This window comes from Semicossyphus pulcher, unplaced genomic scaffold, assembly GCF_022749685.1.
Source record: "Semicossyphus pulcher isolate SPU_LCO1_2020_fin unplaced genomic scaffold, fSemPul1.0.p SCAF_14, whole genome shotgun sequence".
NCBI classification, from domain to species: Eukaryota; Metazoa; Chordata; class Actinopteri; order Labriformes; family Labridae; genus Semicossyphus; species Semicossyphus pulcher.
In genome coordinates, this window is record NW_027211648.1 from 11,559,420 (window position 1) to 11,583,257 (window position 23,838).

General features: G+C 43.3%; 1 protein-coding gene across 3 annotated transcripts in view; it reads right to left on the reverse strand.

The window, feature by feature from the left end:
- Window positions 1-264: 264 nt before the first annotated feature.
- Window positions 265-23,838, reverse strand: part of dph6 (diphthamine biosynthesis 6) — a 63,517-nt gene continuing 39,943 nt past the window's right edge. For all 3 annotated transcript variants that reach the window (XM_069662401.1, XM_069662402.1, XM_069662400.1), the window contains exons 13-15: window positions 12,679-12,927; window positions 6,480-6,867; window positions 265-490 (exon numbers count right to left, since the gene is read on the reverse strand). In XM_069662401.1, coding sequence (XP_069518502.1) covers window positions 372-490; window positions 6,480-6,867; window positions 12,679-12,927 — 756 coding nt within the window. In that variant the 3' untranslated portion in view covers window positions 265-371. The remainder of the gene's footprint in view (window positions 491-6,479; window positions 6,868-12,678; window positions 12,928-23,838) is intronic.

A 23,838-nucleotide genomic window follows, 5' to 3' on the forward strand; every position in this document is an offset into this window, starting at 1 on the left:
CCGGCCTCCTGGTATGCCGCTTCAGCTTATAGAAGCTCCATAAGACTCCTCTGAAAGGCCGAGTAACAGCTGCAGCAGTATACAATGCCAGCGGAGGACAAAGTGAATTTCGGGGATATGAAGTGGAATAAACACATCCTCAAAACAGCACATCATCAAAAACCACCTGGAGACAGACGCGGCTTTGCATTTCAACAATCAGCAGTGATAAACAGTCAAAATTAATGAGCAGTTTTTCCTTTCCACATTCACTGATGTCCCGTTGTAAGTCATTAGGTGTTGGGCTGTCAGAGAAGCTCCTCCAGGAAAGCCCCAACTGAATTCCAGTGCTGTGGATGACTGGAGCCGGGTTGTTGACTCTGGCGGTGTTCCTATAAACTGAGCCAGCAGGACAGGTGGAGGATCTGGGAGTCGGGCAAGTCCAGGACTGGAACCAGGGACACGGACGGACCGGACTCCCCGAGAGAGCTTGTCAAACTTTCCTCGAGCCCTGGCAGGTAGAGGCGGGGAGGGGAAAACGGAGAGGGAGGAGTTAGTTTCATGAGAACTTTGGCAGGAGTTGGACATTAGATTCTCATACAGCTGTCCCACTGGGGCCGTCCCAGGAGGGAGGCTGCACTTAACTCTCCGAGCTGTGAACACAGGCCTATTTACAAATTATTGGCATTTCTTAAATCCTTGGCAGATTGTTGCCCCCCCCCCCATTCAATTCCCTGCAGTGCAAACATATGGTCGGCAAGGACTGAACTACAACACGTACACACACGAGGAGGGGAGAGGGAGGGCACGGCCTTTTGGACAATTGAGCAGCTTGTTAGGGGGATCTAGTGGAATGGATCCCTCGCTTCTGTTGTGTTGGGATGTCAGGAAGCTGTGTTGGGACTGCCTCTCAGTTTTACAGGAGCTGAGAGACGCTGTAAGTCCGCGTGTGTGTGTGTGTGGCCGGACTACAGACGGGCAGCAGTGGACATGTGAGAATTCATTGAGCGTCTCAGAGCTTGGTCTTGATGACAGCCTGTCTATTTAGCAGCAGCCCCGCTGGGATGTTGCCCCCTTCCCTCCTCTGCTCTGTGCACTAATTGGTCACAAGTGTTCCTGTCTCATGGTTGACTGTCCCGGCTTATTTCTTCTGATTTAACAGCGTGTTTCAAGGGACTTGGGTGTGGTCACTGCGACCTGGCATGGTCATAATAGAGTAACAGATATGGGAAGGCCCCTTTTGTAGCATCTCTGTTGTAAATTTGCCATTCAAAACATCATCTGTGGAACATGATTTGTGCTATAATCTAATCCCGGATCAACTATCTTAAATCATGCAGTACAACTATGTGACATTTGTGTGAACTTGTAGAGAGAGAAACCAGGACAGAGAGGTTACGCGAGCAGTTCGGCACTATTTAATAAGCCTCGTTCTCTTTCATTCGAGGCACGCGCAGCATGCCAAACATCCTTACAAAGAGCCCACACACCCTAATTAGCTAATATGCACTACAGCTTAAAATACCCCCACTGAACACGGGGCTTTTTTGGAGGGCATTAAAAGCCTAAATATGTGTTATCAGAGCATGTGGTGCACCCTGGGAAGCAGCATCCTCTGGAGATGGCTCGCTGACAACCGAACGAGCTGGGGAGATCACAGACAGGGGATGGTTTGATTAAGAGAAGAAACACACCCTTCATCGCACCTCGTACACTCAGCCTGTTTTATGTCCGGATGTTTTAATCTTTGTACGAACAGATAGGAAATAATTGCGCTCTCTCTTTCAGTCCCTTTCAGTGTCTTTGAACACAGTCGCGCCTGTTTATGCATGAATGAGAGCCGCGAGGGGGGTGAAGGTGACTTGAGTGACCATGCAATTTTGTGTGTTTTTAAAGGGATTGCTTTGCTCCACTCCCCATAAACGCTTCTCACACAAAATTTCCGATCGCACACCCAAAATCCCCGTCCCCTGGTGTCTCAGCCACCCCCCTCCCCCCCTTTGGGCTACACAGGGAGTCCCATTGAGAGGCCTGTGGACAGAGGCAGCAAGATTCAAAAAGCCATCACATTAGCGATGGGATGGAACTAAACCATCTACCCAAGAGGACCGGCCATTATTCTGCTTCACAGCAAACACACAGGGAGCTGAAAAGGCGGCTGGTAATCTCTATTTTCCAAAACAAACCATTACCAAAGCCTTCCCACAAACCGCTTTTATGCCAATCATCAACAGCTATTTTTGTTTGAACTGATTAATATATAAAAATTGCATGAAAGACGCGTGTCAGGGAAAGCAGTGGTGTAAGAGTGGGTTCCTGCGCACAATGGTTGATGCCTGCTGGGCTTATGGGGCTCTTAAGCAACGGCCAAGGCCCAGAGCCAGTGGTTTTTAGTTGTGCTACACTGACTTTCAAACTGGTCAAATTATCCGGTAAACGAGATGCTAATTAGCGAGTGTTGGCTCATGAAAATTGTTCATTTAGTCCAAGGAGAATGAACAAAAAGGCCGAGGGGCCGGGTGTGTGCAGCGGAGCCGGCGACAAACGAAAGACATCCTTCTCTCTCCTTGAAGCAGCTGTAATCAGCGAGTTTATATATCGACAAATCACATGCCTACTTATCGCTGTCTAATTTTTTACTGCAACAGTCAGCTGCTAAAGCTAAAACGTACCGACCCTGCCGAGACCAAAGACACTAAAAGTTGGTGACGAGTAGCGTTTAGTCAGTAACGTGCAAGCTTTTCCTCAGGAGTTGGTGGAGACCAAAGCAGAGCTAAAAGGAGAGTGAGCATTCACACTCACACTGATGTTTTTCTGTATCTGCCAGATGTATAAATAGGCAACTATAGCTTACACGTTCACAACATTACACTGAAACAGAAAAATCATGTCACTGTTGTTATTGCAGGTTTAAGCTTTGGAGGTAACTTTGGTCATGGCCCAGATTTGAGCTCTCACACATGCGCACTTGCTCGCTCTCTTTCAACCAAGCAACCACTGGTCAAGCCCCAAAACATCAATGTTGTATTTTAGCCCTCACCACAGGCTTCTTCTTAACCTAACCAAGCAGCTTAAGTGCCAAAACCTAACCAGACTTTGGTTAGTTTTAATGCTGTAACCGAACCAAAGTTTGGTCCGATTTTTGTGTTAGGCACAGAGTTACTTGGTTAAAGCTCCTGTGTGAGTTTTTATCTGGTTATGAAACAGATGACCTACAAAAGCAAACCAGATCATCAGCGACAAGATTGATTATTTCTGTTAAGTTATTTTTAATGCCTGAAACCGCTGTGTCAGAGGAAGCTGTTAACTGCACGCTGCCTTTGTTTACATTTTCCAGGGCAAACATTTAAAGTGATACATATGACTGTTAAAGAAAGCAGGGTGAGATGTCTTGTTAAAAACCACCACTTAAGCATGTACAGGACAAACTCAGCAAAGAGAGAAGAGGTACGGCTTTGTCCACAGGGGGCGCCAAAAACAACACAAACTGAAAGTTCCTCACAGGAGCTTTAAGTTCAGGAAAACTGATTTGGGCTAAAATAACGAGTCAATGCGCGATTTTGTTTTGGACTTAAACTCTCCTGGGTAAAAGTCCTGTGTTTAACCTATTCATTACCACAACTAGACTATGTCTCTCTTATTCTAAAGTAATAATAACAAACAACAACACAACAAAAGTTTCTCATATCAACGGTTACCATCTAGCATCAATCGCCACCTTTTGTTTTACATTTTTGGCATTTAGAAGAAAAAAGATCAAACATATTTGACTTTGATTCTTGCTGTGTAAAATTTACTTTCCCTTTTTTTCCTGTAGAAATATCACAATATAATCCAAGTCTTTCTTTAAAAGTTGATGTGTCCGCTGAATTGCGGGGGCCTATCTTTGTGAGAACCTCTCTATCGTAAGTAACAAGTTGAGACAAGATGTTTAAAGGTTTCATTTGAAGCATATGTCACGTCTATCAGCTGTGAATCCTAACGCAAGTAACCGAAGGGGTGGGGGGTAGTGCAGTCACATTTTTTTTTTTTGCTCCAGTGTTGTTCTGTCTGTCAGCAGCAGTTGTGAGGCTGTGACTGCTAGCGCCAGAGGTGTTACTTTTCCTCCTTTGACTTTTTGGATTCATCACCCAATGAGCAGAGCCTGTGACCCATAAAAACGCCCATGGCTAGGCTTGCAGCGCTCGACTGTGCGTGCAGGGGAAGGTAACAGATTCCAGCTCGATGATGAGTCAGTAAAAGGTTTTAGGGGAGCAGGCAGAACATAATCAAAGAAACACGCGTTTCAAGGGTGAAGATTTGTGTTGATTCTTCTGCAGTGACCCAGTAACTATTTTAACAAGATTCCTTCCCAATGCTAAATCCTCTTTCCCTTCTGTTGTGAATGACAAATGGGTTAAATGACATGCATCATATATTATGACACAATGTGGAATAACAATTATATAATTAGGTAACAAAACAAACAGCACTATTAGCCCGTCATGCACATCAGCACATACACGAAACAGATCGACCTTTCTCCCCATTCATCACTGCTAACCATAATTTCACATCCTGCAAAAAGATGAGTTATGTCAAAGCTCAGAACGACAGAAAGATGGCGGCTTTGGCTCAGATTCAAAAATGTTAATTGACTGCTTCAGCGATGACTTGACAACTGAGCCGGCGTGATCGATGTGCTCGTCGCCCTTTTCCCTCCGAGGGAACATCTCTCAGGATAAAACAAATACCGCTCCGCATTTGCCTTGACGAGAACCTGGGAGCGGGGAGATGGCGGCGTATAAAAGCGTAATGATGACAAAAGAGCGCGCCAGCTGCTCGGGTTACTGTACACAGTGCAGACGCAACAAATGACTTATAATAATTAAACACAGGAAGGAGTGGAGATCCTCTGGAGAGACTGCTTCCGAGAATACTTCACGGAGTTTACTTAAGCAACGTCATGTCAAACTTTCTTTGAAAGGAGAGTGCACAGAGACGGGTTGTCACTTTGTTTCCATTAATACAGTGATGTGGAGCCGAACTTGCAAACACAGTGTATCTCAGGAGTGTTGCAGCTTATTTTCAATACATCTTCCTAATGAGAGCAAATATTGGATCAATATGAAGATGGTGTTTTGAGTTATGTGCAGTCAGGCTTGGGGAGTAACGGAATACAAGTAACAATACAAAAAAAGGTGACTGTACTCTGTTACAGTTACAGAAAAAAAGAGGTAAATAGATTACAGATACGATTAAAAATGGGGATCACCAGCAGGATTACAATTTTAAAATACCGTAACGCTGGGTATAAGTTTCTGTTTTGTTGCTGTTGCAGGGGTTTACTGAGGGAGGTGTCCACCGTAGAATGTTGAGCGAGGGAGAGCTAGTGAGAAAAGACTGAGCCAACTTGTTCAGTTGTTTTTCGGGGACACCTCAACCTTGGGTTAGCTGTCGCTGTGGCAACGAAATAAATCTAGGCTCTGCTGAGCGAGCAACGCACATGGCCTCTTCCTCGTTCTTCCTCCAACCTAACTACCCCGCAAAGTTAGGTTACATTTTAAATTGAAGATGCTCCATAACATCTGGCATCTTATTTCTAAACCGTCCGTCTGACTGTCTCTGATAATACCTTCCACACGTTACGACACTTCATGTCCACACACAAGTCTTACACTGCTGGGGCGAAGTCGTTCCACCTCTGAGGCTGCTTCGCAGTAGCAAGAGAGGCTATCAGAGGCAAAACGGCGTCTGTGTAAACAGCAGAACCGGCAGGGCAGAACAGCACTGTGTGCGTGTGTATTTGAAACACGCTGTTTGTTTACACCTCGCGCACGTTTCGCTTGGTCCAATGTAAAATGGCAAAGGCTGCATGACGGCAGAGCTTCGTTACGGCACTGAGGCGGAACCGCAGTGTAAAAAGGCTTATGGTTGCAGTGGCCTGTGGAGAAAAAAATGTTGCCACTGGGGGTAAGTTCGCCATTATTTCGTCTTCAAAGGAGAAAATGGGAGCAACATCGCAGTACAGTGCAAGTTATGCCTTCTGGCTGTCATTATCCAAGCACTAAACGTCTAATTAAAAGAAAAATTTACAGGTAAGGCTAACCGCTAACGACAGCCGCACAGAATTCAAGTTAAAAATGTTAGCTAACCTGTCGTCTTCTTCTACTACTGCAAAATAGAGACTCTGGGGATGGTGTGGGTAAAAACACAAGCTCCAGACTGGAATAAGTTTAAGGCAGTTTACTTGAAGTTTGAGTGTGAAGTAGTGTGAATAGCATACTTAACAAAGTCGATTTAAATGCGCATAATTACCGTAATTAATGTAAACGGGCATTCGCGTATTACAAAAGTATTGAAATGTCTTTTCTCTTGTCTTTATTTGCAGATTTAGTATTGAAGTCATCCAAAAGTAACTGAAAGTAATCAGTTACATTACTTTAAAATTGTGATACTTGGTAATTATATGGGAAAACATTTTTAAAGAAACCCTCCCAACCCTGCTTACAGCCACATACCTGTAACAACCTCCTGTGCCAGTGTGTGGCCGCACTTGTAGAACACCCTTGCACACAGTGGCACCAGCTCAGCATCCATCTTCTTCATGGCTTTATTAAACGTAGCGCCAACTTCTTCAGTTACATCTTTAACACCGCTGACCTCCAGGTTGTCGCCGGGCACAGTGAGGGAAAGTGAAAGTGAGGCGCTGCACATGTCGGCAGACAATACAGTGTGGCATTCAATGGATCCGCACGCCAGCTTCGTAGTCATGTGACAGGAAGTCCTTTTGGTGGGATCGTCCTGAACGGCAGTTACATGGAGCTCAACGGCTGCACTCCTGGGTAAGGCGGGCACCACGACGACCAGCAATGGCGGAGGTTTGATTTCAGGTTCCCACAGCAGGTCCTGTAACGCAGACAGATTTTATTCTAATTAATTACACACAAACAAATGTATATGTCCCTCCTGCTGAGACCACAAACACTACTCCCAGCACATGGCACTAAGACAGGCTCTTTACGTGACGGACTGACAGACTATCAATTAAAACGAGATTGAGAGGTGACCCTTGGTAATGATAGTGTACAAACACTTCACAAGGAATCTATATTGCTCCCAGCAAGCATGAAAAATATGCCCAAATGCATTCACTTGCATGACAGGTCCCGCAAAGATGACTCTTAACCTCCGTAAGAAGATCACTAACAACATGTTACGGCAGCTTCAGCACAAACATTAAGTGGAAAACTGCCTCAATTTTATCTAAAGAGGCAAAATCTCCATTCTTTCTCTCCTATGGACTCGGGGCCATTAGCAGTAACAAAATGTCTTGGAGCAGTGCTACAATGCGGCCCTCTAATAATACTTGGCTGTGGCTTCATCTGCTAATGGGGGAGAAATGAGTGTTTTATATAACCGTCATTTCAGTCGGAGTCGATAGGGCAAAAACACTTAACCCCCTTTTCAATTTGCTGGATCAATTTTCATCCACTTACACCCCACTTCGTAAGTGCAGAATAATAACAGGTTACTTACATTTTATTTTGATATTCACTCACACACAAAAAAAAGAGAGAGAAATCCATGACAAAAGCCGAGGACGGCCTCTTTGTCCCTCCAACAGACGAGCCCGTCATGACCCAATCAGCCAGATTCACTGAAGCAGCACTTACCTTCAGATTAAACTTTAGCAAATGCTTAATTGTGTATCAACAGCTAACCTCTTGCCTCGGAGAGTGGAAAAACACATAAAAGTAAGTGTCCTGGGTGAGTGTGTGTGCAGGGGTTAGCTTAAGATTCTGCTGCTTTTGAAGCGAGCCCAGCTTGCTGTGATCAACAATAACAACCTCAAGAGCTGAGAACAATAGCCGTGTCAGCGCCGACGTCTTAGCATGTCAGACAAAGTGACAGCACACATACGTGTCCTACGCTTTGATAAATGTTAGATTAGCACTTCTGGCGCAGGCTAGGTATTCTCCTAGAGGGAAGTGCTCCTGCGCTTGTCAATAGTGATTGAACATGGGGCAGAGAGCGGGAACTGGGGAGAGAAGTGACAGGACAGGGGGGTCCTGCTCAGCCAGGCTTAAAGGCCACCCTGCAGGCCTTGTGTGCTGAGGTACTCTACCCAACCGACCATCCACAAGGAGATCAGGGGGACTTCAGCGCTGCAGTTCCAGCCTCCGGCAGGACTTTATTGTCACGGCACAGTTGCTGACTTTTTGTCCGAGCTGTCGGACGGGGTTACATCAATCCCTATTTCTTTATTAATGCATCCACTGAAATGTTACGTTAGGTGGAAAGTTTGTTCAGCACTTCTCTGGTAATAAATGTGCTAAATGTGCATTATTGTGCGCGTGTTTCTGCATGTGTGTATGTTTCAGACTTGACTGTGTGCTCCATCACTGTGTGTGTCCCTGCCAGAGGAGTGAGAGGGGGAACACTGGCTGACATCCCCATCTGACCACAGATCAATTATTAAATTAATCCAATAAAATTCAAACTTTGATATATGGTGGAGCTGAGTGCTGGAGTGGCAAGTTAGTAGGGCATGCAGGTGGTGGAGTGTGTGTGTGTAGAGGGCTCTGATACGCTCCACACCAGCCACTTAACACAATCCATCTCATTACTTCATCCCCACTTCAGTTCCAGGGCATGCAGCCATTCCCCCAGCGCTCCCTCGCTCTGTGGGCAGCAGGTAAACGCATGAAGTCTGGATCTGCTGCGCTCAGCTCTCCACGCTGATGGGCTGTGACCTGCCTCTCCTCGTGTTTGTTTTCTTTCTCCCCACTTTCCTCCCTCTAACTCGCGTCCGCGCGCCTGGAGCGTGCGGTCGGGTCGGTGGGCCGAGAGGCGTGAAAGCCGAACGGTAAACACGGTAATAAGGAAGTGGTGTAAAGGCGGGGAACAGCGGGGAGCTGATGGGACTGCGCTGCTTAGCCAGTTCCCCTACATTTCCTGCCCAGCGGGACGCCTTCAGCATGTGGCTCTATGTCTCAGCACTTACTGTAGTGCTGTCAGTCTGCTATAATATCCCTTCCCATTCGCTCCCTCATTCGTTTCTTAAGACTCTTAAATCTGTTAGTGTAAATAAAACGCACAGGGCCGTGTCAGTGGGGTGAGGAAAAGTTTAAGGGTGTGCGGCCATTATAAACCCATGCAAGAGGCAAAAACGACCTCAAGTAAGCAGGACAGGAACAATACAAAATAGTTAACTGTGGTTTGCAGGGAGTTCAGTCCAATTAAATCCAATTAATCATCAATCAAATTCATTATTTCCTTTAAAAATCTTGTTTATAATTACTGCATGTCAAAATATAGACATATTTTTAGCCTTAAGAACAAAATAAATATTTAAACCTGCGCGATAATAACTTTTCAGAACCTGTTATTGCCGCACAAAGGGACGTCTGCTTAACGTTTATCGACTTATCACATCAAAATGTCCCTGTTCATCAAACCCTCTGCACACACGCAGACAAACAGGCTCTTTGTGGTTTAATGCACCGTAAATACAATTTCACACTCGTAGCGACTCCAGTATGCTCCCAATTAACCCTGCAAGCTTCCTCATCCAGCTGATTAGAGAAATTATCAACGCACAGCAACAACATGGCCCCGTGGCTTCACAGACGCACGAGACAGTGTATGTATGTATCGGTGTATCTATCGTTTCATTGGGCAGGTCGCAGTGTCTGAAAATACACTGAGAGTACACCTTTTATATTTTTGATTTTAAACTTGAAAGGCTACATGACCAAGTAGTTTACAACTCTCTTGTAACATGGATCTGTAAGATGAAATGTTTTATCATACAAATTTACTCTAAATGCATTACAATATCATTTTACAGTACTTAAAGAAGATTTTTATTTAAATAAATATCTGTTAAGTCACTATCTATCGCCGAATGAGGTAACACAATGGTGATCGAGCCTATGGCCCACTGATGAAAGCCTTTGCATTGGCAGTATTACAGACTGGGTGTCTGTGGCGTAGGGTAGAGGTTAGGCGGAGCTAAGCGGCTGCTTTTCCGGTCTCTGCAAGTGTTGCGAGTAAACAGTAATCTACTATGGCTGAACTAACAAAGAAAAGATGGATGACTACAGATACAACTTCAAAAATAAGTGAAAATCCAAAGAAAAAGAAACAAATTGGACGCTCAGATGAAGGCAAACAGTCTAAAAAGGAAAGCGACCGTCAGCGAGGAAAATCAAGAGTTACAAACGGAGCCAACCGTGGACGTCACACATGCAACACTGTCTGGATATCTGGGAAGTGTGCTCCCGCAATTACCGTTTATCGCCATAGGTGCCGCCGAGGAGGATGAAACTGAGATCTCTGAGATCTTCAATGACACATATTCATCTACTCTATCGCTTCTGTATTAACAGTTTAAGAATATTAAGTGTAACTTTACTATTTTTTTTTGTGCCATTTAATAAATCCAACAGTCAAAATGAATCACACTTGATTACACATAAAAGGTATCAGAATTTTGCTCAGTATATTTGACTTTTTTGATTGGTTTGTTTCCCTCTACTAACATATTGTCTAGTCTGTCATCTTCTCTCTTTCTTGTGTTTTCTCTGTAAAACACTTTTATTTTGAAAAGGGCTGGACGAATTTGTTTGACACCTCAGCTCAGCTTCTGATACAGGAGGAGACCACGATGTCTTAATCAGCAGTCTGAAGTACACTGTTGGCGCTGACTTTCAGTGTTACGCAGATGACACCCAGCTCTATTCCCCGATTAAACCTGGCTCCACTGATGTTTCTCACATTATGTCTGTAAAATTGTAAGTCCAAAAAGTTTGGAGCTGAATGGCTTAAAATCTAAAGTTCTAGCTACATCAATAATCTCTCCACCAGCCTGGGTGCCCTGTCTCATAATGTGCGCAAGGTGGCCCGTAACCTCGGGGGAACTTTTGACCCAGGTGACCACAGAGATGCAGTCCCGACTCGGCTATTGTAATGCCCTTCATTCCGGCAAGCGTAACATCCAAAGACTACAATTAATTCAAAATGCTGCTGCCAGGCTTTTAACATAGAGCAAGAGAAGTAACCATACCACACCAGTCCTTGCTGTCCTTCACTGTCTACCTGTGAGTTTCAGAGTTGACTTGAAGATTTTCTTGCTTGTTTTTATTGTGCGGGATCTTATCTATTTTCTTGTTTGCTTTCACTATTAGTTATTATTATTCTTACTTTAAAGAGCTGCGATAATTAAGTTTGAATGGCTGGTTTGTTTGGGGACAATACCACACAAAGCTGCCTGTAAGTGATGCAAGCCTCTGTTTGCTAATGCTATGGGAGCTGTGTTATCAGTGTTTGACCTGTGTTAAACATTCTAATTACAGTCCATTCAAATGAGCACCGGTGCTTTGTGTAATCTCCACCGCAGGGACAGAGCGCTGCACTGAGTTTTGAATGACACAGCAGCCCCCCCACCACAGCTGCTCTCCCTACCTTATTTTGCACTTCTGCGCTTGAAGCGGAAGAGAGGGGAAAGTGAAACCAAGACGATCTGCCTCACAGGCGCAGAAAGAGTAGGAGGTCAAGCCAGTAACCCCACCGCCTCAGCTATGCCTACTCTTGAGGGGGGAACTCACCTGTTTACAGATGGAGCTGTCAATTAATGCTGCTTAATCGGAGATTCTGTTGATAATAAAAAAGGTCTCCTGTTGGCAATCCGGGGTCAGCTAAATGAAGATTTTTGATTGTTCTGACACACCGCATGGAGGCTCAACAGATGTTGTCCATCTTCAGTGACCTCTGACATCTGGTGACTGTTGTCACCTCCCAAAGCTTTGCCCTGGGTTAGCCTTGTTATCTGAACAACCCAATCTGCATGCTAAATTGAGACTGTCAATGCTTTTGTGATTTCTGTCCCACTGTGAGTTCAAAAATGGCCTGATATGTCAAACATATTCACACATGGATATCAGCTCCTGGACCTGAACTGTAGTATGTGTATTGTAATTCAAAATACTCATAGAATTGACACAAAGTTGACATCTCCTCTCTAGTCTAACCCTGAGCAGAGCCACATGTTGGAGGTGGGCTCTACCTCTCTCCCTTAGGCCCTATTCCCATGGCTAGACAGATTACTGTGGGAGGAGAAGGGCTGCCAAGGGAGACTGGTGCCCCTATTAGACGTACGGAGCAGGGGTTGTAAGCCGGGGCGGTGGAATGGAGGGAGGGTGGCAGGAAAGAGGGGGTGGAGAGGGGGGATAAGCTGCTCTGAGAGTTGAACGGAGCTCCAAAATGGTGTGTGGGGGCAAAGGATTAGGGAAGCTCTGAGGAAGACATCTGCTTCTGTGCCAAGCTCCGCATTATCAAAGACACCAGCGTTTCCCACATCATCAACTTTTCATGAGCGCGCTCACTGGTAAATATCAGTCGCAGCGACTTGAGTCTCGAGGGGGGCGGAGAGGGGCGAGGAACTTTCGCTTATTTCGCAACTATAAAAAATAATTCTGAGAGGCCGCTCTGAAAAACTTGCTAACATATGAAGTTTCTCCTCTTTTACTTATTCATCAACACATGGATCCCACTGTCTTATAATCCATTAAATATGTTTTCATTCTATGTGGTTGTATCATATTATGAGCATGATCAATATTTCCTCTGCATCTATAATAAAACAGACTCATTGCTCTTCTTCTTAAACACTGGTATATATTTCATAAACAAAGCTCTCCCTCCACAGCGGCTGACCTTCTCTTCCTCAGCCGCCCTCAGCAGGCTCTCCCAGACGGCCCTGATGATGGGGATGTCTCGGTGCCTTGTGGTGTAGCAGTGGGCCTGGAGAACATGAGCTAGAGTCAGGCCGCTAATCACCGCCTCCAGAACTTTCTTCACATAGCTGAAGGACAAGCGGGCCTGCGTCGTGGTGCCGGCCTTTACCAGCTGCATGGTGCAGGGGACCAAAGCGATTTGGCCTGCACAGAACACCGACTGATCAACCTGGAGAAAAGAGAATAAAAGAGAAACACAGCAATGTTATTTATAATGGAAAATCCAACTGTACTTTGGCATAGTGGTGCTTTGAGATAACTTCACAATGTTGTAATGGTGATGTGAAGAAGGGATAGTGTTGTAATGTTGGTTTACCAAGCTAACATTTGCTAATTAGCATTAAAAACAAAGTACAGCTCGGCATCAATTGAGTGTCATTTGTTTTCAGACAAACATTTTGTAAGTATGGTCGGACTACATAAAAGTTCAGGAGCAGCCAAATCAAATTCAATGCATCCTGAGGAGCACATGGATATCTGTACCACATTTCATATATATTCAGTCAAGAGATATTTCACTCAAAACCACAAATGTAAACCCCTTGGTGGTACTAAAGAAAAGTCCTGAGACACCAAATTTAATAGGATGAACAACAATTGGTGCAAGGTTAACAGTCAGATTATCACCATAGTCATTTGGATTTATCCTCTGGATACTATGAATATCTGTCCCAAATTTCATGTTAATCCCTTCAATAGTTGTTAAGATGTTTAAGTCCTAATCAATCTTTGAGCCGCGCTGCTAAAAACTAGTAGCAGTTTTGGTAGGGTACAGTCCAATACTTGAACCAATCATGAATAAAGGCTTGCAGGGCTCGACCTATACGTACATTTTACAGAACTGTGCTGGTTGGGTAGCGTTTGGCAGTAATTGTTGCTGAACAAAAGGTTATACAAAGTTTTGCCTACATCACCATACCATACGTATCAGATGATATAGTATGGTATGGTAATGTATGGTATTGTATGGTATGGTACGGTATTGTACGGTATTGTACGGTATTGTATCGTATGGTGTCGTATGGTATGGTATGGTATTGTATGATATAGTATGGTATGGTACGGTATTGTACGGTATTGTATCGTATGGTGTCGTATGATATGGTATGGTATGGTATGGTATTGTATGGTATGGTATGGTATGGTATTGTATGATATAGTATGGTATGGTACGGTATTGTATGGTATTGTATCGTATGGTGTCGTATGATATGGTTTGGTATGGTATGGTATGGTATGGTATGGTTTGGTATGGTATGGTATTGTATGGTATGGTCATGTATGATATAGTATGGTATGGTATGGTATGGTATGGTCATGTATGATATAGTATGGTATGGTATGGTATGGTATGGTATTGTATTGTATGATATAGTATGGTATGGTACGGTATTGTACGGTATTGTATCGTATGGTGTCGTATGATATGATATGGTATGGTATGGTATCGCATCGTATCGTGTCATATCGTATGGTGCCGTATGGTATGGTATGCTACAGTATTGTATCGTATGGTGTCGTATGGTTAGGTATGGTATGGTACGGTACGGTATGGTATGATATGGTATCATATGGTATGGTATGCTACAGTATTGTATCATATGGCGTTGTATGGTATGGTATGGTATGGTACAGTACAGTACGGTATGGTATGGTATGGTACGGTATTGTATCATATGGTGTCGTATGGTATCGTATGATATGGTACAGTACGGTACGGTATGGTACAGTACGGTATGGTGTCGTATGGTATCATGTTGTATTCAACTAATGGTTTCTATTCAACAAGGGAAGTGTGTAGGACACAAGTTATCAAACTCCAAAGTGGCTTTGATAAAAAAAAAGTACAATATTCATCATGGAGGTGCTACAATGAAATTAACATTAATTAAAAGCTAATGTTTGAGTAACACTGAATTAATTAACAAGTCCACCTGTGCTATTTGTCAGCATCTTACCACCAACAATTCTTATTTCACAAGCAGCTTCTCTGTGAGAAGCCTGTCAGTGTAACTCTGTGGCACCCGTTGTATTTATAAACACAATTAACCATGTGATAATAAGCTCAATTCTCTGTTAAATACCTGTGTTAGAATTAAGCTTCTTGTATAGTGAAACCTGGAAAAAAATCCATCTGCTTAATGCAGGGAGATGAGTGAGGATGAGGAGGGGCATTAAGGAGGTCAGGTCTTTAGAGACCCTGTGGTTTGTCAGTGTTTGAGGTTGGATGGCATTAGTGCTGGATACTAGCTGCTGGTCAATGCAAATAGCTGTTGGTGACATGTTGATAATTGCTGGCCTATGCAGGGACCCTGGAGCATGTGCAGATCTCCAGGGAGGATCAAGAAAGCCTGAATCAATGGATACATGGCCTGAGACAAGGTCCTTTGCTTATTAGCAAAGACACAGCCAGAGGTATCATGTTTTAGAGGGAGATTACCAGGGTTAGCATGGACCAGAGGTATTACTTAACACTTAGAATCCTCTAAACCAAACTTCTGCTACCACTCATTTCAAACAAGCCCTATGTTATTTTCACTTGACTTAACAGACAGGCCATTACGCAACTTATTCAAAGAAGGAGAACTGAAAACGGAATATATCCCCCTAACGATATCTACGTCTTTCATGGGATGCTAGCAGAACAAGATGTTTGGCACACAATGGTTTAGCTAGAGGGAGGACATGATCATTGCTATTTCCATAATCAGATGGGTTTTCCATGATCCCCAGCTCCTGGGTTCACTTGTCAACTTTGATGAATCTTCAGCTTCCATCCAAATTACTGGGACAGTGCGGGAGACAAGAGATGGAGGGAAGATGGGTAGAGAGGGGAAGAGAGGGAGGAGATAAGGCCCTCGCTGCTTTCAACCAGCTGGATCAATCACTGGATCATTTACCTGCAAGCACAATCTAACTGAGCGCCTGCGTTATATGTCTGCAGAACATAAAAGCCAGATTCCCACACATCAACAACAAATTGTCATTGGCATTCCATTTATGAGCCATCAAATGCCATCATATCCCCTCCAACAAAGAAGGGCTCCATCAGGTTGGATGGGTGGCCACAATCTCTTAACAAGCTCGCTCCATTTCGGATTCATAAAGCCTGGCTACCATTTGTCGATTTGAATATCAAAAGGTGCTAGCATGGGGCCTCTTGACTGTTAAAAGCAGACTCCCATAGCTTCTACCAAGCAGGTGTGTGATGATCAATTATTAAGGATCCCACTCTGGTTACTCTTAGTGGGACGTGGAATTGGGGATTTGGGGGTTTGCGATGACGGGGGCACATCTTTTCTGTGCTGAACCTGGATGGGGGAGAGAGACAGTGGAGAAGGGAGAGCGAATACTATTTACATAAAATTAACAGTTCAAAAGAATGAGTTCACACACCAATCAAACTTGTTAATTGACTGTCAATGGTGTGTCCCTGAATATACAACACAACTACATTATTCATCTTAGGCCCTGACAGGGAAGACAGTCCAATTTGCATGGGCGTTCTAAACGTGATCAACAACCACAATGCCACATGCATTTTTAATAGGCCAGAGATGGGGTCCTTTAATATTCATAAGGGTCAAACAATTGCATATGACATTAAACTTTCTATAACAAGGTAAGTATTTTCTGAATGTAAGCCTTAGTGGTCTAAATGGCCCACAGAGAAAAGGGCCTGTGAACCAATGCTAAATGTCTTTGCTGTTTTCTCTTCTTCTGCTGCTTAATTATTTTGGATATTTGTCATAACTTACACGTTTTTTTTTAGAGATTTCAGGTTTTAGTAACTGCCCTTTACAACAAAAAATTATATATCTTAGATCAGTCAAAATATGTGTCACAATAAACATATAAAAGTAGTATGTTATTTTCAATTTTCAGCATTTACTAATGAGAATGAATGTTTCAAAGTTTCAAGAGTATGTACGTTTTAATTCTAACATCAGAATTGTAACAATATCTTTCTGTAAATTTGGTCATTGTAGGTGTATGTATGGATTTTGACAACTTAAAGTAATAATCTTGAAGATTTTTATTTAAATAAATCCCTTTTAAGTCACTATCCATCACCAAATGAGGTAACACAATGGTGATTGAGCCTATGGCCCACTAATGAAAGCCTTTGCATTTGTAGAATTACACACTGTGTGTCTAGTGCAACTTTCGCGCAAATAATCACAAGCGGCGCCCAGTTAGTGACGCGTTTTCCATCACCCAGCAGTGGTTGGTCTGCCAGAGAGGGTAGGCGGAGCTAAGCGGCTGCTTTTCCGGTCTCTGCAAGCGTAAACAATAATCTACTATGACTACAGATACAACTCAAAAATAAGTGAAAATCCAAAGAAAAAGAAACAAACTCGATGCTCAGATGAAGGCAAACAGTCGAGAAAAGCGAACGTCAGTGAGGAAAATCAAGAGTTACAACCGGAGCCAACCATGGACGTCACACATGCAGCACTGTCTGGATATCTCGGAAGATATCTCCCGCAATTACCGCTTATCGCCATAGGTGCCGCCAGAGAGAACAAAACTGAGATCTTTGAGATTACAACTTTAACTTAAAACCCAAACAAGCTTTCAGTGGAGTAAAAGACTAAAGTGTCACAACACCTCTTTCCTACTAAACTGCTTTTTGCTCATGCTTAATCGACCTTTATTTAATGGTTACAACACCATCACTTTTCTAATAAACCCAGTGACATGTCAAAAGGTCACCATCCCCAAAGACATTCCCTCTCTCTCCGTCCTTTTGAGCTGACACCAACATGTATGTAAGTGAACTCAGGAAGCGCCTGGCTGTGTCCACTCCCAACCATTAACGGTGTCTCGTTTCAGGCTGGAGCATCTGAGGTGTTTCTAATTGCAGGTTTTTTTGACCAGACAGTGCTAAGACTGTATTCACATCTGTGTTAAGGCGTCTCCAAGTGTCATTAGCTGAGCTTTTGGACTGGTATAGATGAACTGGGCCGGCCTGGATAAAATGACCTGGTATTGACGAACAGTCAGGTTTTTCAGCCTGGTTCCAAGGACAGAGAGAGGTGGAAAACGGCTCCAGCGCTCCTATCAGATATGCTAATGGTCACATTTCTCCCCGTTGAGACCTCATGCATAATTTAAGCAGGAAAATGATGATACAAAATGTGTAAAATAGGTCAGATTAATATGGTGCAACTTTTCCCCCATGCAAGGACACATGTAACCCAGCTAAAAGGAGAATGGCAGCAGGGTAACAGATACAGGGAGGGTTAGTAAATGTACTTAATATTTGTGATGTATCCTTTCATGGAGGTGTTTCTACATCTGGTTTTATGAGCCTCACAGTGGATTCTCCGACTCATAGCTTAATGTTGTACACTTTTATAAAAGTAAAAAGAGATAAAAATATGAAAGGAGCATGATTCAAACCAAATATGCTGCATTTACATGGTTTGTTCAATCAGAACTTGAGATACATAAACTTTGACTTGCTTTTGTTCACTTTTAATCCCGTACGGAACATTCTTAATATATGTGACAAATTTCCAAATTTCTGTCTTTTTTACTTTAGTAATTTTCTTCCTTTCTTGAATATTTTAGGCTTGGCAAATAGCTGAAAATAGTTCAAAATGTGGGGATCAAAAAACTGAGGTTGAAGTTTTGTTGAATGTATTTAAGTGCATATATTATTCCTTGCTTTTTGGCGGGGATTTGACATGCAACGACTGTTTAATCCTTGTGTGGTGGATGGCAGTTTGTCAGGGATGTGTGCTGTGATTTCATCTTGAACTGGCTTCAAGTCTGTGGGGCTCTTTCAGCATTAGCGCATTCAAAGCAGATCACGTCTGGGAGTGGGAAATGATAAGAGATGGGCTCATGTTGTGCTGCGCCCTGAGGAAATCCTGCCTCTTCTGACACCTCATTTCTACAAATACAAACCTTTCAGGAGAACCACAACCGTTCCTCCCTCTACAGAATCTCTCCCCATGTTAGGCTTCTCTTTTAAGGCTTCGTAGGAAGGGGGAGGGCGATATTTGCCTTTTTATTCCCTTTTTTTTCCTCTTCACTATCTCTATTTTTTGCTTCCTGTTTGTGCTCCAGTTTGAGCCTAACCCCTGTATGCTCAACTGTCACACAAAATCAGCGTTACTTAAACGGCGACATAAATAGCCGTATGAAGTGCACAAAGAAAGGCGGGTTTAAGGCGTTTCTGAATGCATTCTCTCAGGTCTAAAAGTGCACATTTATTCCGAAAGCAAACCATACGCATGTGCTCAAAACACAAGGTTATTATGATGACAAATTTAGAGGAATATCTAAAAGTACACAACTATAATGAGCCATTGTTGAGGCAACGTGTGGTCGGTCTGAGCCGGGGACACTCACTGGCCTTTCCCCAACCCCCACCTTCTCTGAGCTGCTGTGTGTATTTTTCTGATGTGCCTGGATGTCTGCCCTCGACATGCCCACTGCATAGACACTGAACCGTGTGGAAGAGTAACACTGTCATGTCAGCTCTGGTCAACTTTATGGTGGTCAGTGGCTGCCGCTCAGTACTATAAGCAAGGTCAGGGGAGGCTGACTGCTGGATGCTCAGGGAGACACATCTGAATGCCAACAGGCACGAATACACGAATAAAGACATAAATGTGGTCGCCATCGTGAAAAAAATTTGAACAAAATTAAAAAATGTGCAAAAATAATAAAATATAAAAACTAGTGAAATCTGTTGTAATAAAATGTCTGCTGTTGTGGAGCAATGTGCCACACCACACTGGGCTGTGGATGAAGAGTGATGGAGGGGCATGCTTTTTCATCGCGTTAGGCAAAATGCCCTGCTGCCTTCAACTGTCCCGACCTCACATTTTTTGACAAATTGGTTGTGAGGCTTTTACGACTGATGCACATATCGCAAAAATCATTTCTGCCAAGCTTCCTCTATGACCTGCCCGTGGGACATGACAAGCCCCTCCATGCATCGCTCTATCAAACCGAATCTTTCCAGGACAATGCAAATTATGACAAATTCCATCATCCTGCATTATGCGCTTTCCTGCTAATCTCCCTAATTCGAGAGAATCGGGGAGGGTCTCGCTGCTTCAGCTGAGGGGCATGTTGTCTGATTGAATGATGCTGAAACTGCAACCCTCAACCCCCGTTCTTTCTCCCTTCCCAGCTGCGACCACCTCGTCTGCTCTGTCTTTTCATATCTTTCCTCTTTTTTGAAGCTCCGTCTCTCTTGTCTGGCTGGTAATGGAGGCACTAACTTAACCTGGGCACAAAAGAATTATGTCAACACAACGTGCCGTGGCAACTGTCAGAAGGAGTGGAGTTAAGTTAGTCTGTGTGTGTGTGTGACATTAAGGATAATACCACAGTGTGAAATGTGTATTCTGCATGAGACAGTGTGAATGTCAACAACGAATCAGGCATTGACTGAGCGACATGAAGCCGCTGGTGCAAAGAGAAAAGTCGCGCAGCGTCCACGTCCAAAAACATCCAGTTAAACACACATGCAAACCCTCTCTCCTCTCTCTTTCCCTGTCGCTACTCTTCTGCTTGTAAGAGACACAACATGTATTTCAGATGGATAAGAAGCAAACACAAAAAGAAAGGCAGAATGACTGTGAAGAAAATGCAAAGGACACCTAAAAGAGATGCAGTCCCTTCTCCCCTCAACAGATGGCAGTATTGCTGCATTAAAAAGGCAGCAGGAGAATCAACAATGCTGTTTATACAAAGTCCACTCAATTCATGGACGAGCTGGCTAGACGGCTCGAAAGTCTTCTTGGATTTTCTTCTTTTCTTCTTTTTTTTTTTTCCTAGCAAAGTCAAACATCGGCATAAATAAGCCACAAATTCCACCACTGCAGAGCAGACATATTGACGAATGAAATTGAGGGGAAAGAATGCTTAAAATTGTTTAACAAATTGTTCAGGGTTGTTTATTTTTATTCTAACAAAAACTGAAAATTGAATGCAACTGAAAGGTGCCTATTAAATATTAACAGTCACATTTTTTTTTTATGAAATTAAATCTTAAAAGGAAGATTTTCCATCCACAAAGTTTACTTTGGAATTATGAAAAATGTTTTACTGCTATAATGTGCCAGACAAGATCATATTTCCTCTAAGCTAAAGTGATCAAATACAATGAGCTGAAAATCCGCACTGAAAAATAGAGCATATGTCAGAGCATTCACTTCAAGTACATTAATTCTGACATGTAGAAAAACTGCGTACTCTGTTTTATAAGCACTTGTGCATCACTACATTACCCAGACGTACCGGGCCTTACATCCTCTTACATAATAAATCCACATTATCAATAATAAATATATGTTAAAAGTGAACATGCTGATATGACCACACAAAAACCAGGAGGAGTGTAGTATTTCACTGGTGTGTGAAAAATGAATGACCCAGGTTAAAAGTTGCTGCTTGGAAGAATTGCTCCATGGGAAATGTATGAGAAAGAGAGTGGCCAAGAGTAAGTGGAAAATAAACGCGTGCTATTTTCGTAGTTGTGTGCTAAAAAAAATCCTTAAAAAATAAAGATAAAATAGCACAACTAGAGACGTGTGCAACTTAAAGAACTGCAGAAATATAAAGGAGCATTAAACACTTGACATCATATTTTATTCTGTCCTGGATGCTAAAAAAAATGAAATGCTTTAATTAGTTTTTATATTTCTGTGTCCATTGTTTTAGAGAAAATATTTTGTCTATGAGTAAAATGTTTGAAAAGAACGTGGTTACAGTCCTCCCAAACTCTGTCCCCTATTACAGTCTGTATGTCACCACATTAGTATGAGCAGGAGCTGGCCACTGTATTGTTTTGTCTGTATTTGCCACACATGTATTTATTTCACAAGGAGCATCTTCCAGACTGTCTGTGTGTGTGTGTGTGTGTGTGTGTGCGCCGGCCCTGTCAGCTATGCCCTCTCGTCACTGCAGGGGGAAGAAACACACCCGGGCAGCTCTGAATATAGTGGCTAGTTACCATAGTAATGGGATGGTCATACGTCTCTCCTCTCTGAGACAGTGATGGGAGTGGACAGGACACGCCGCTATGCTTTTTATCTATGCATTTGCTATTCAGTTATTTCATTCCACAAATAAAAAAATAAATAAGCCAAGCCGCCCCACCTCTCCTTTCGCCGTATTCAAATGGAGGGGTGAAATGGGAAGTAAACAGTTAGATATGGGCCGATAATTCACACATGCGAATAATGACGTGTTTTGACTGAGTGTTTGTGATTACGATTGTGATAGCGCGAGCGTCTCGGCTGATATCTGCGGTGGTGGGATCTCTACATGAGGGTTGTCTTTGAACCATTTGCTCATCAGCTGTGACAAAGTGAGAAACAAACACACATAAACATTAAAGTCGGGCCATCGAATTAATAGCAGAGTCGACCATTCATCAAAGAAAATAAAAGTATTGCAGAGTATATATATTCCACATGCATACTGTAGCCCTAAAATGTGTTACATAACACTTTTTTGCACAGAAATCAGCGAAGAAATTTACAAATTTTTAATTAGGATGTGGACCAATCACAGGCCTGTGTTTCTTCAGGGCTTCCTGTGCGATCAAGGATGGTTAAAATTAAGTATCTACTGTACATTTGTATGTATTTTTAGTGTATGCGTATTTCCACTTCATTCAGCATGTAAAAGAGGTATAGGGACCCTTCCCTGTCCCTGCATCCCATGGCTTGTTGACATGAACCAAGGCAGTCAGGCACCAATAATACATGAAGAGCTGTTCAAAGGCAATTAGGATCAGTTGTCACGACCGGGCCCATTAATGAGTGGGAGTGTGGCAGGGGCCGGGGCAGAGGCACAGCGCTCGGCGTACGTGGCCGCCCGAGAGTCGATGCACTCTGACAGATCCAGTCCTTCCCCTGTCCTCGCCTGGTACAAGCTGATACCAGCCTGTTCCCACGTGGTGCACAGAATAATGCAGCAAAGAAATGCACTGACTCCTGAAAATGACCGCTGCCATGGCGGGTCAGCTTCTACGCGGTCACAGCAGGAGGGGAAAGAGAGGGGGGGGGCGGGACGTGAGGCGCGTGGCATAGGGGTTTAGAGGGACATAATTACCTCCGCTGCCGTCTACACTTCACATAAAAGTGCCCGCTCATCAGATTTTAAAGGAGATGTGATTTGACCTCTCACATACATGTGTACACATTTAGGGGGACAAGTGTCTAATCCCACATCCACTAGCGCTTGCTTTGTTTCAAGACAGAGCTATGGCAATGTGTCAAAGCAGATATACATCTAGAAGGAAGTCTCCATTTCTGCATAAAACACAGTCGTCTGCATATATGCTGCGCTGGGGGGAAACGATCAATACAGCATGGACTCTCACGGCAATATTATATCGATGCACAGACAAGAAATGCCGACCTTATATAAAATAAATTATTAGGGTAAGACTGCAAATACAAGTTAATCTTTTTGGACAAGAAGATAGACTAAAAACTTTTTCTTATAAGATAAAACAGATGTTGGGATAAGATATCAGTATGGCAATATATCGTCATATCAATGGGCTCGCATCAAATATCGGTATTTTAATTAACAAATAAACGGCGCTCTCAGTAGATTTTCCCTGCGATTTTGACTCACCGCGTCACTACTTTCTGACTCCTCACGGTGGCGCTTATGACATGAATGAGGGTAATGTGAAGGGAAATTAATTGGCCCGAAGAAGAATCAGATATCGTGATTGTCTTGCAATACATCAATTAACGCAGAATCGCTGTATCGTGATATTATCGTTATCGTTGGGCCACGTATCGTCTACCCTCGGTTCCCACCCCTACTCAGAAATATTGTATCATGACTAAAGTATCACGATAATATCGGCTGATTCCCACCCCTGACACGTGTATAGATATTTCATTAAGTTTGCCTTTGAACACATCTTTATCTATCTGCATGTCACTGAGTGTAATTTGAAAGCAGCCGTCCTGTCACTCACGAGTAAGTGACACATGACTCATCTTAACAACCGAACCAGGTTACCTTGTCATACAGCCGTGGCCTTTCACAAATAGCACACAGGTGTACATGCGTGTCTGTGTAAGAC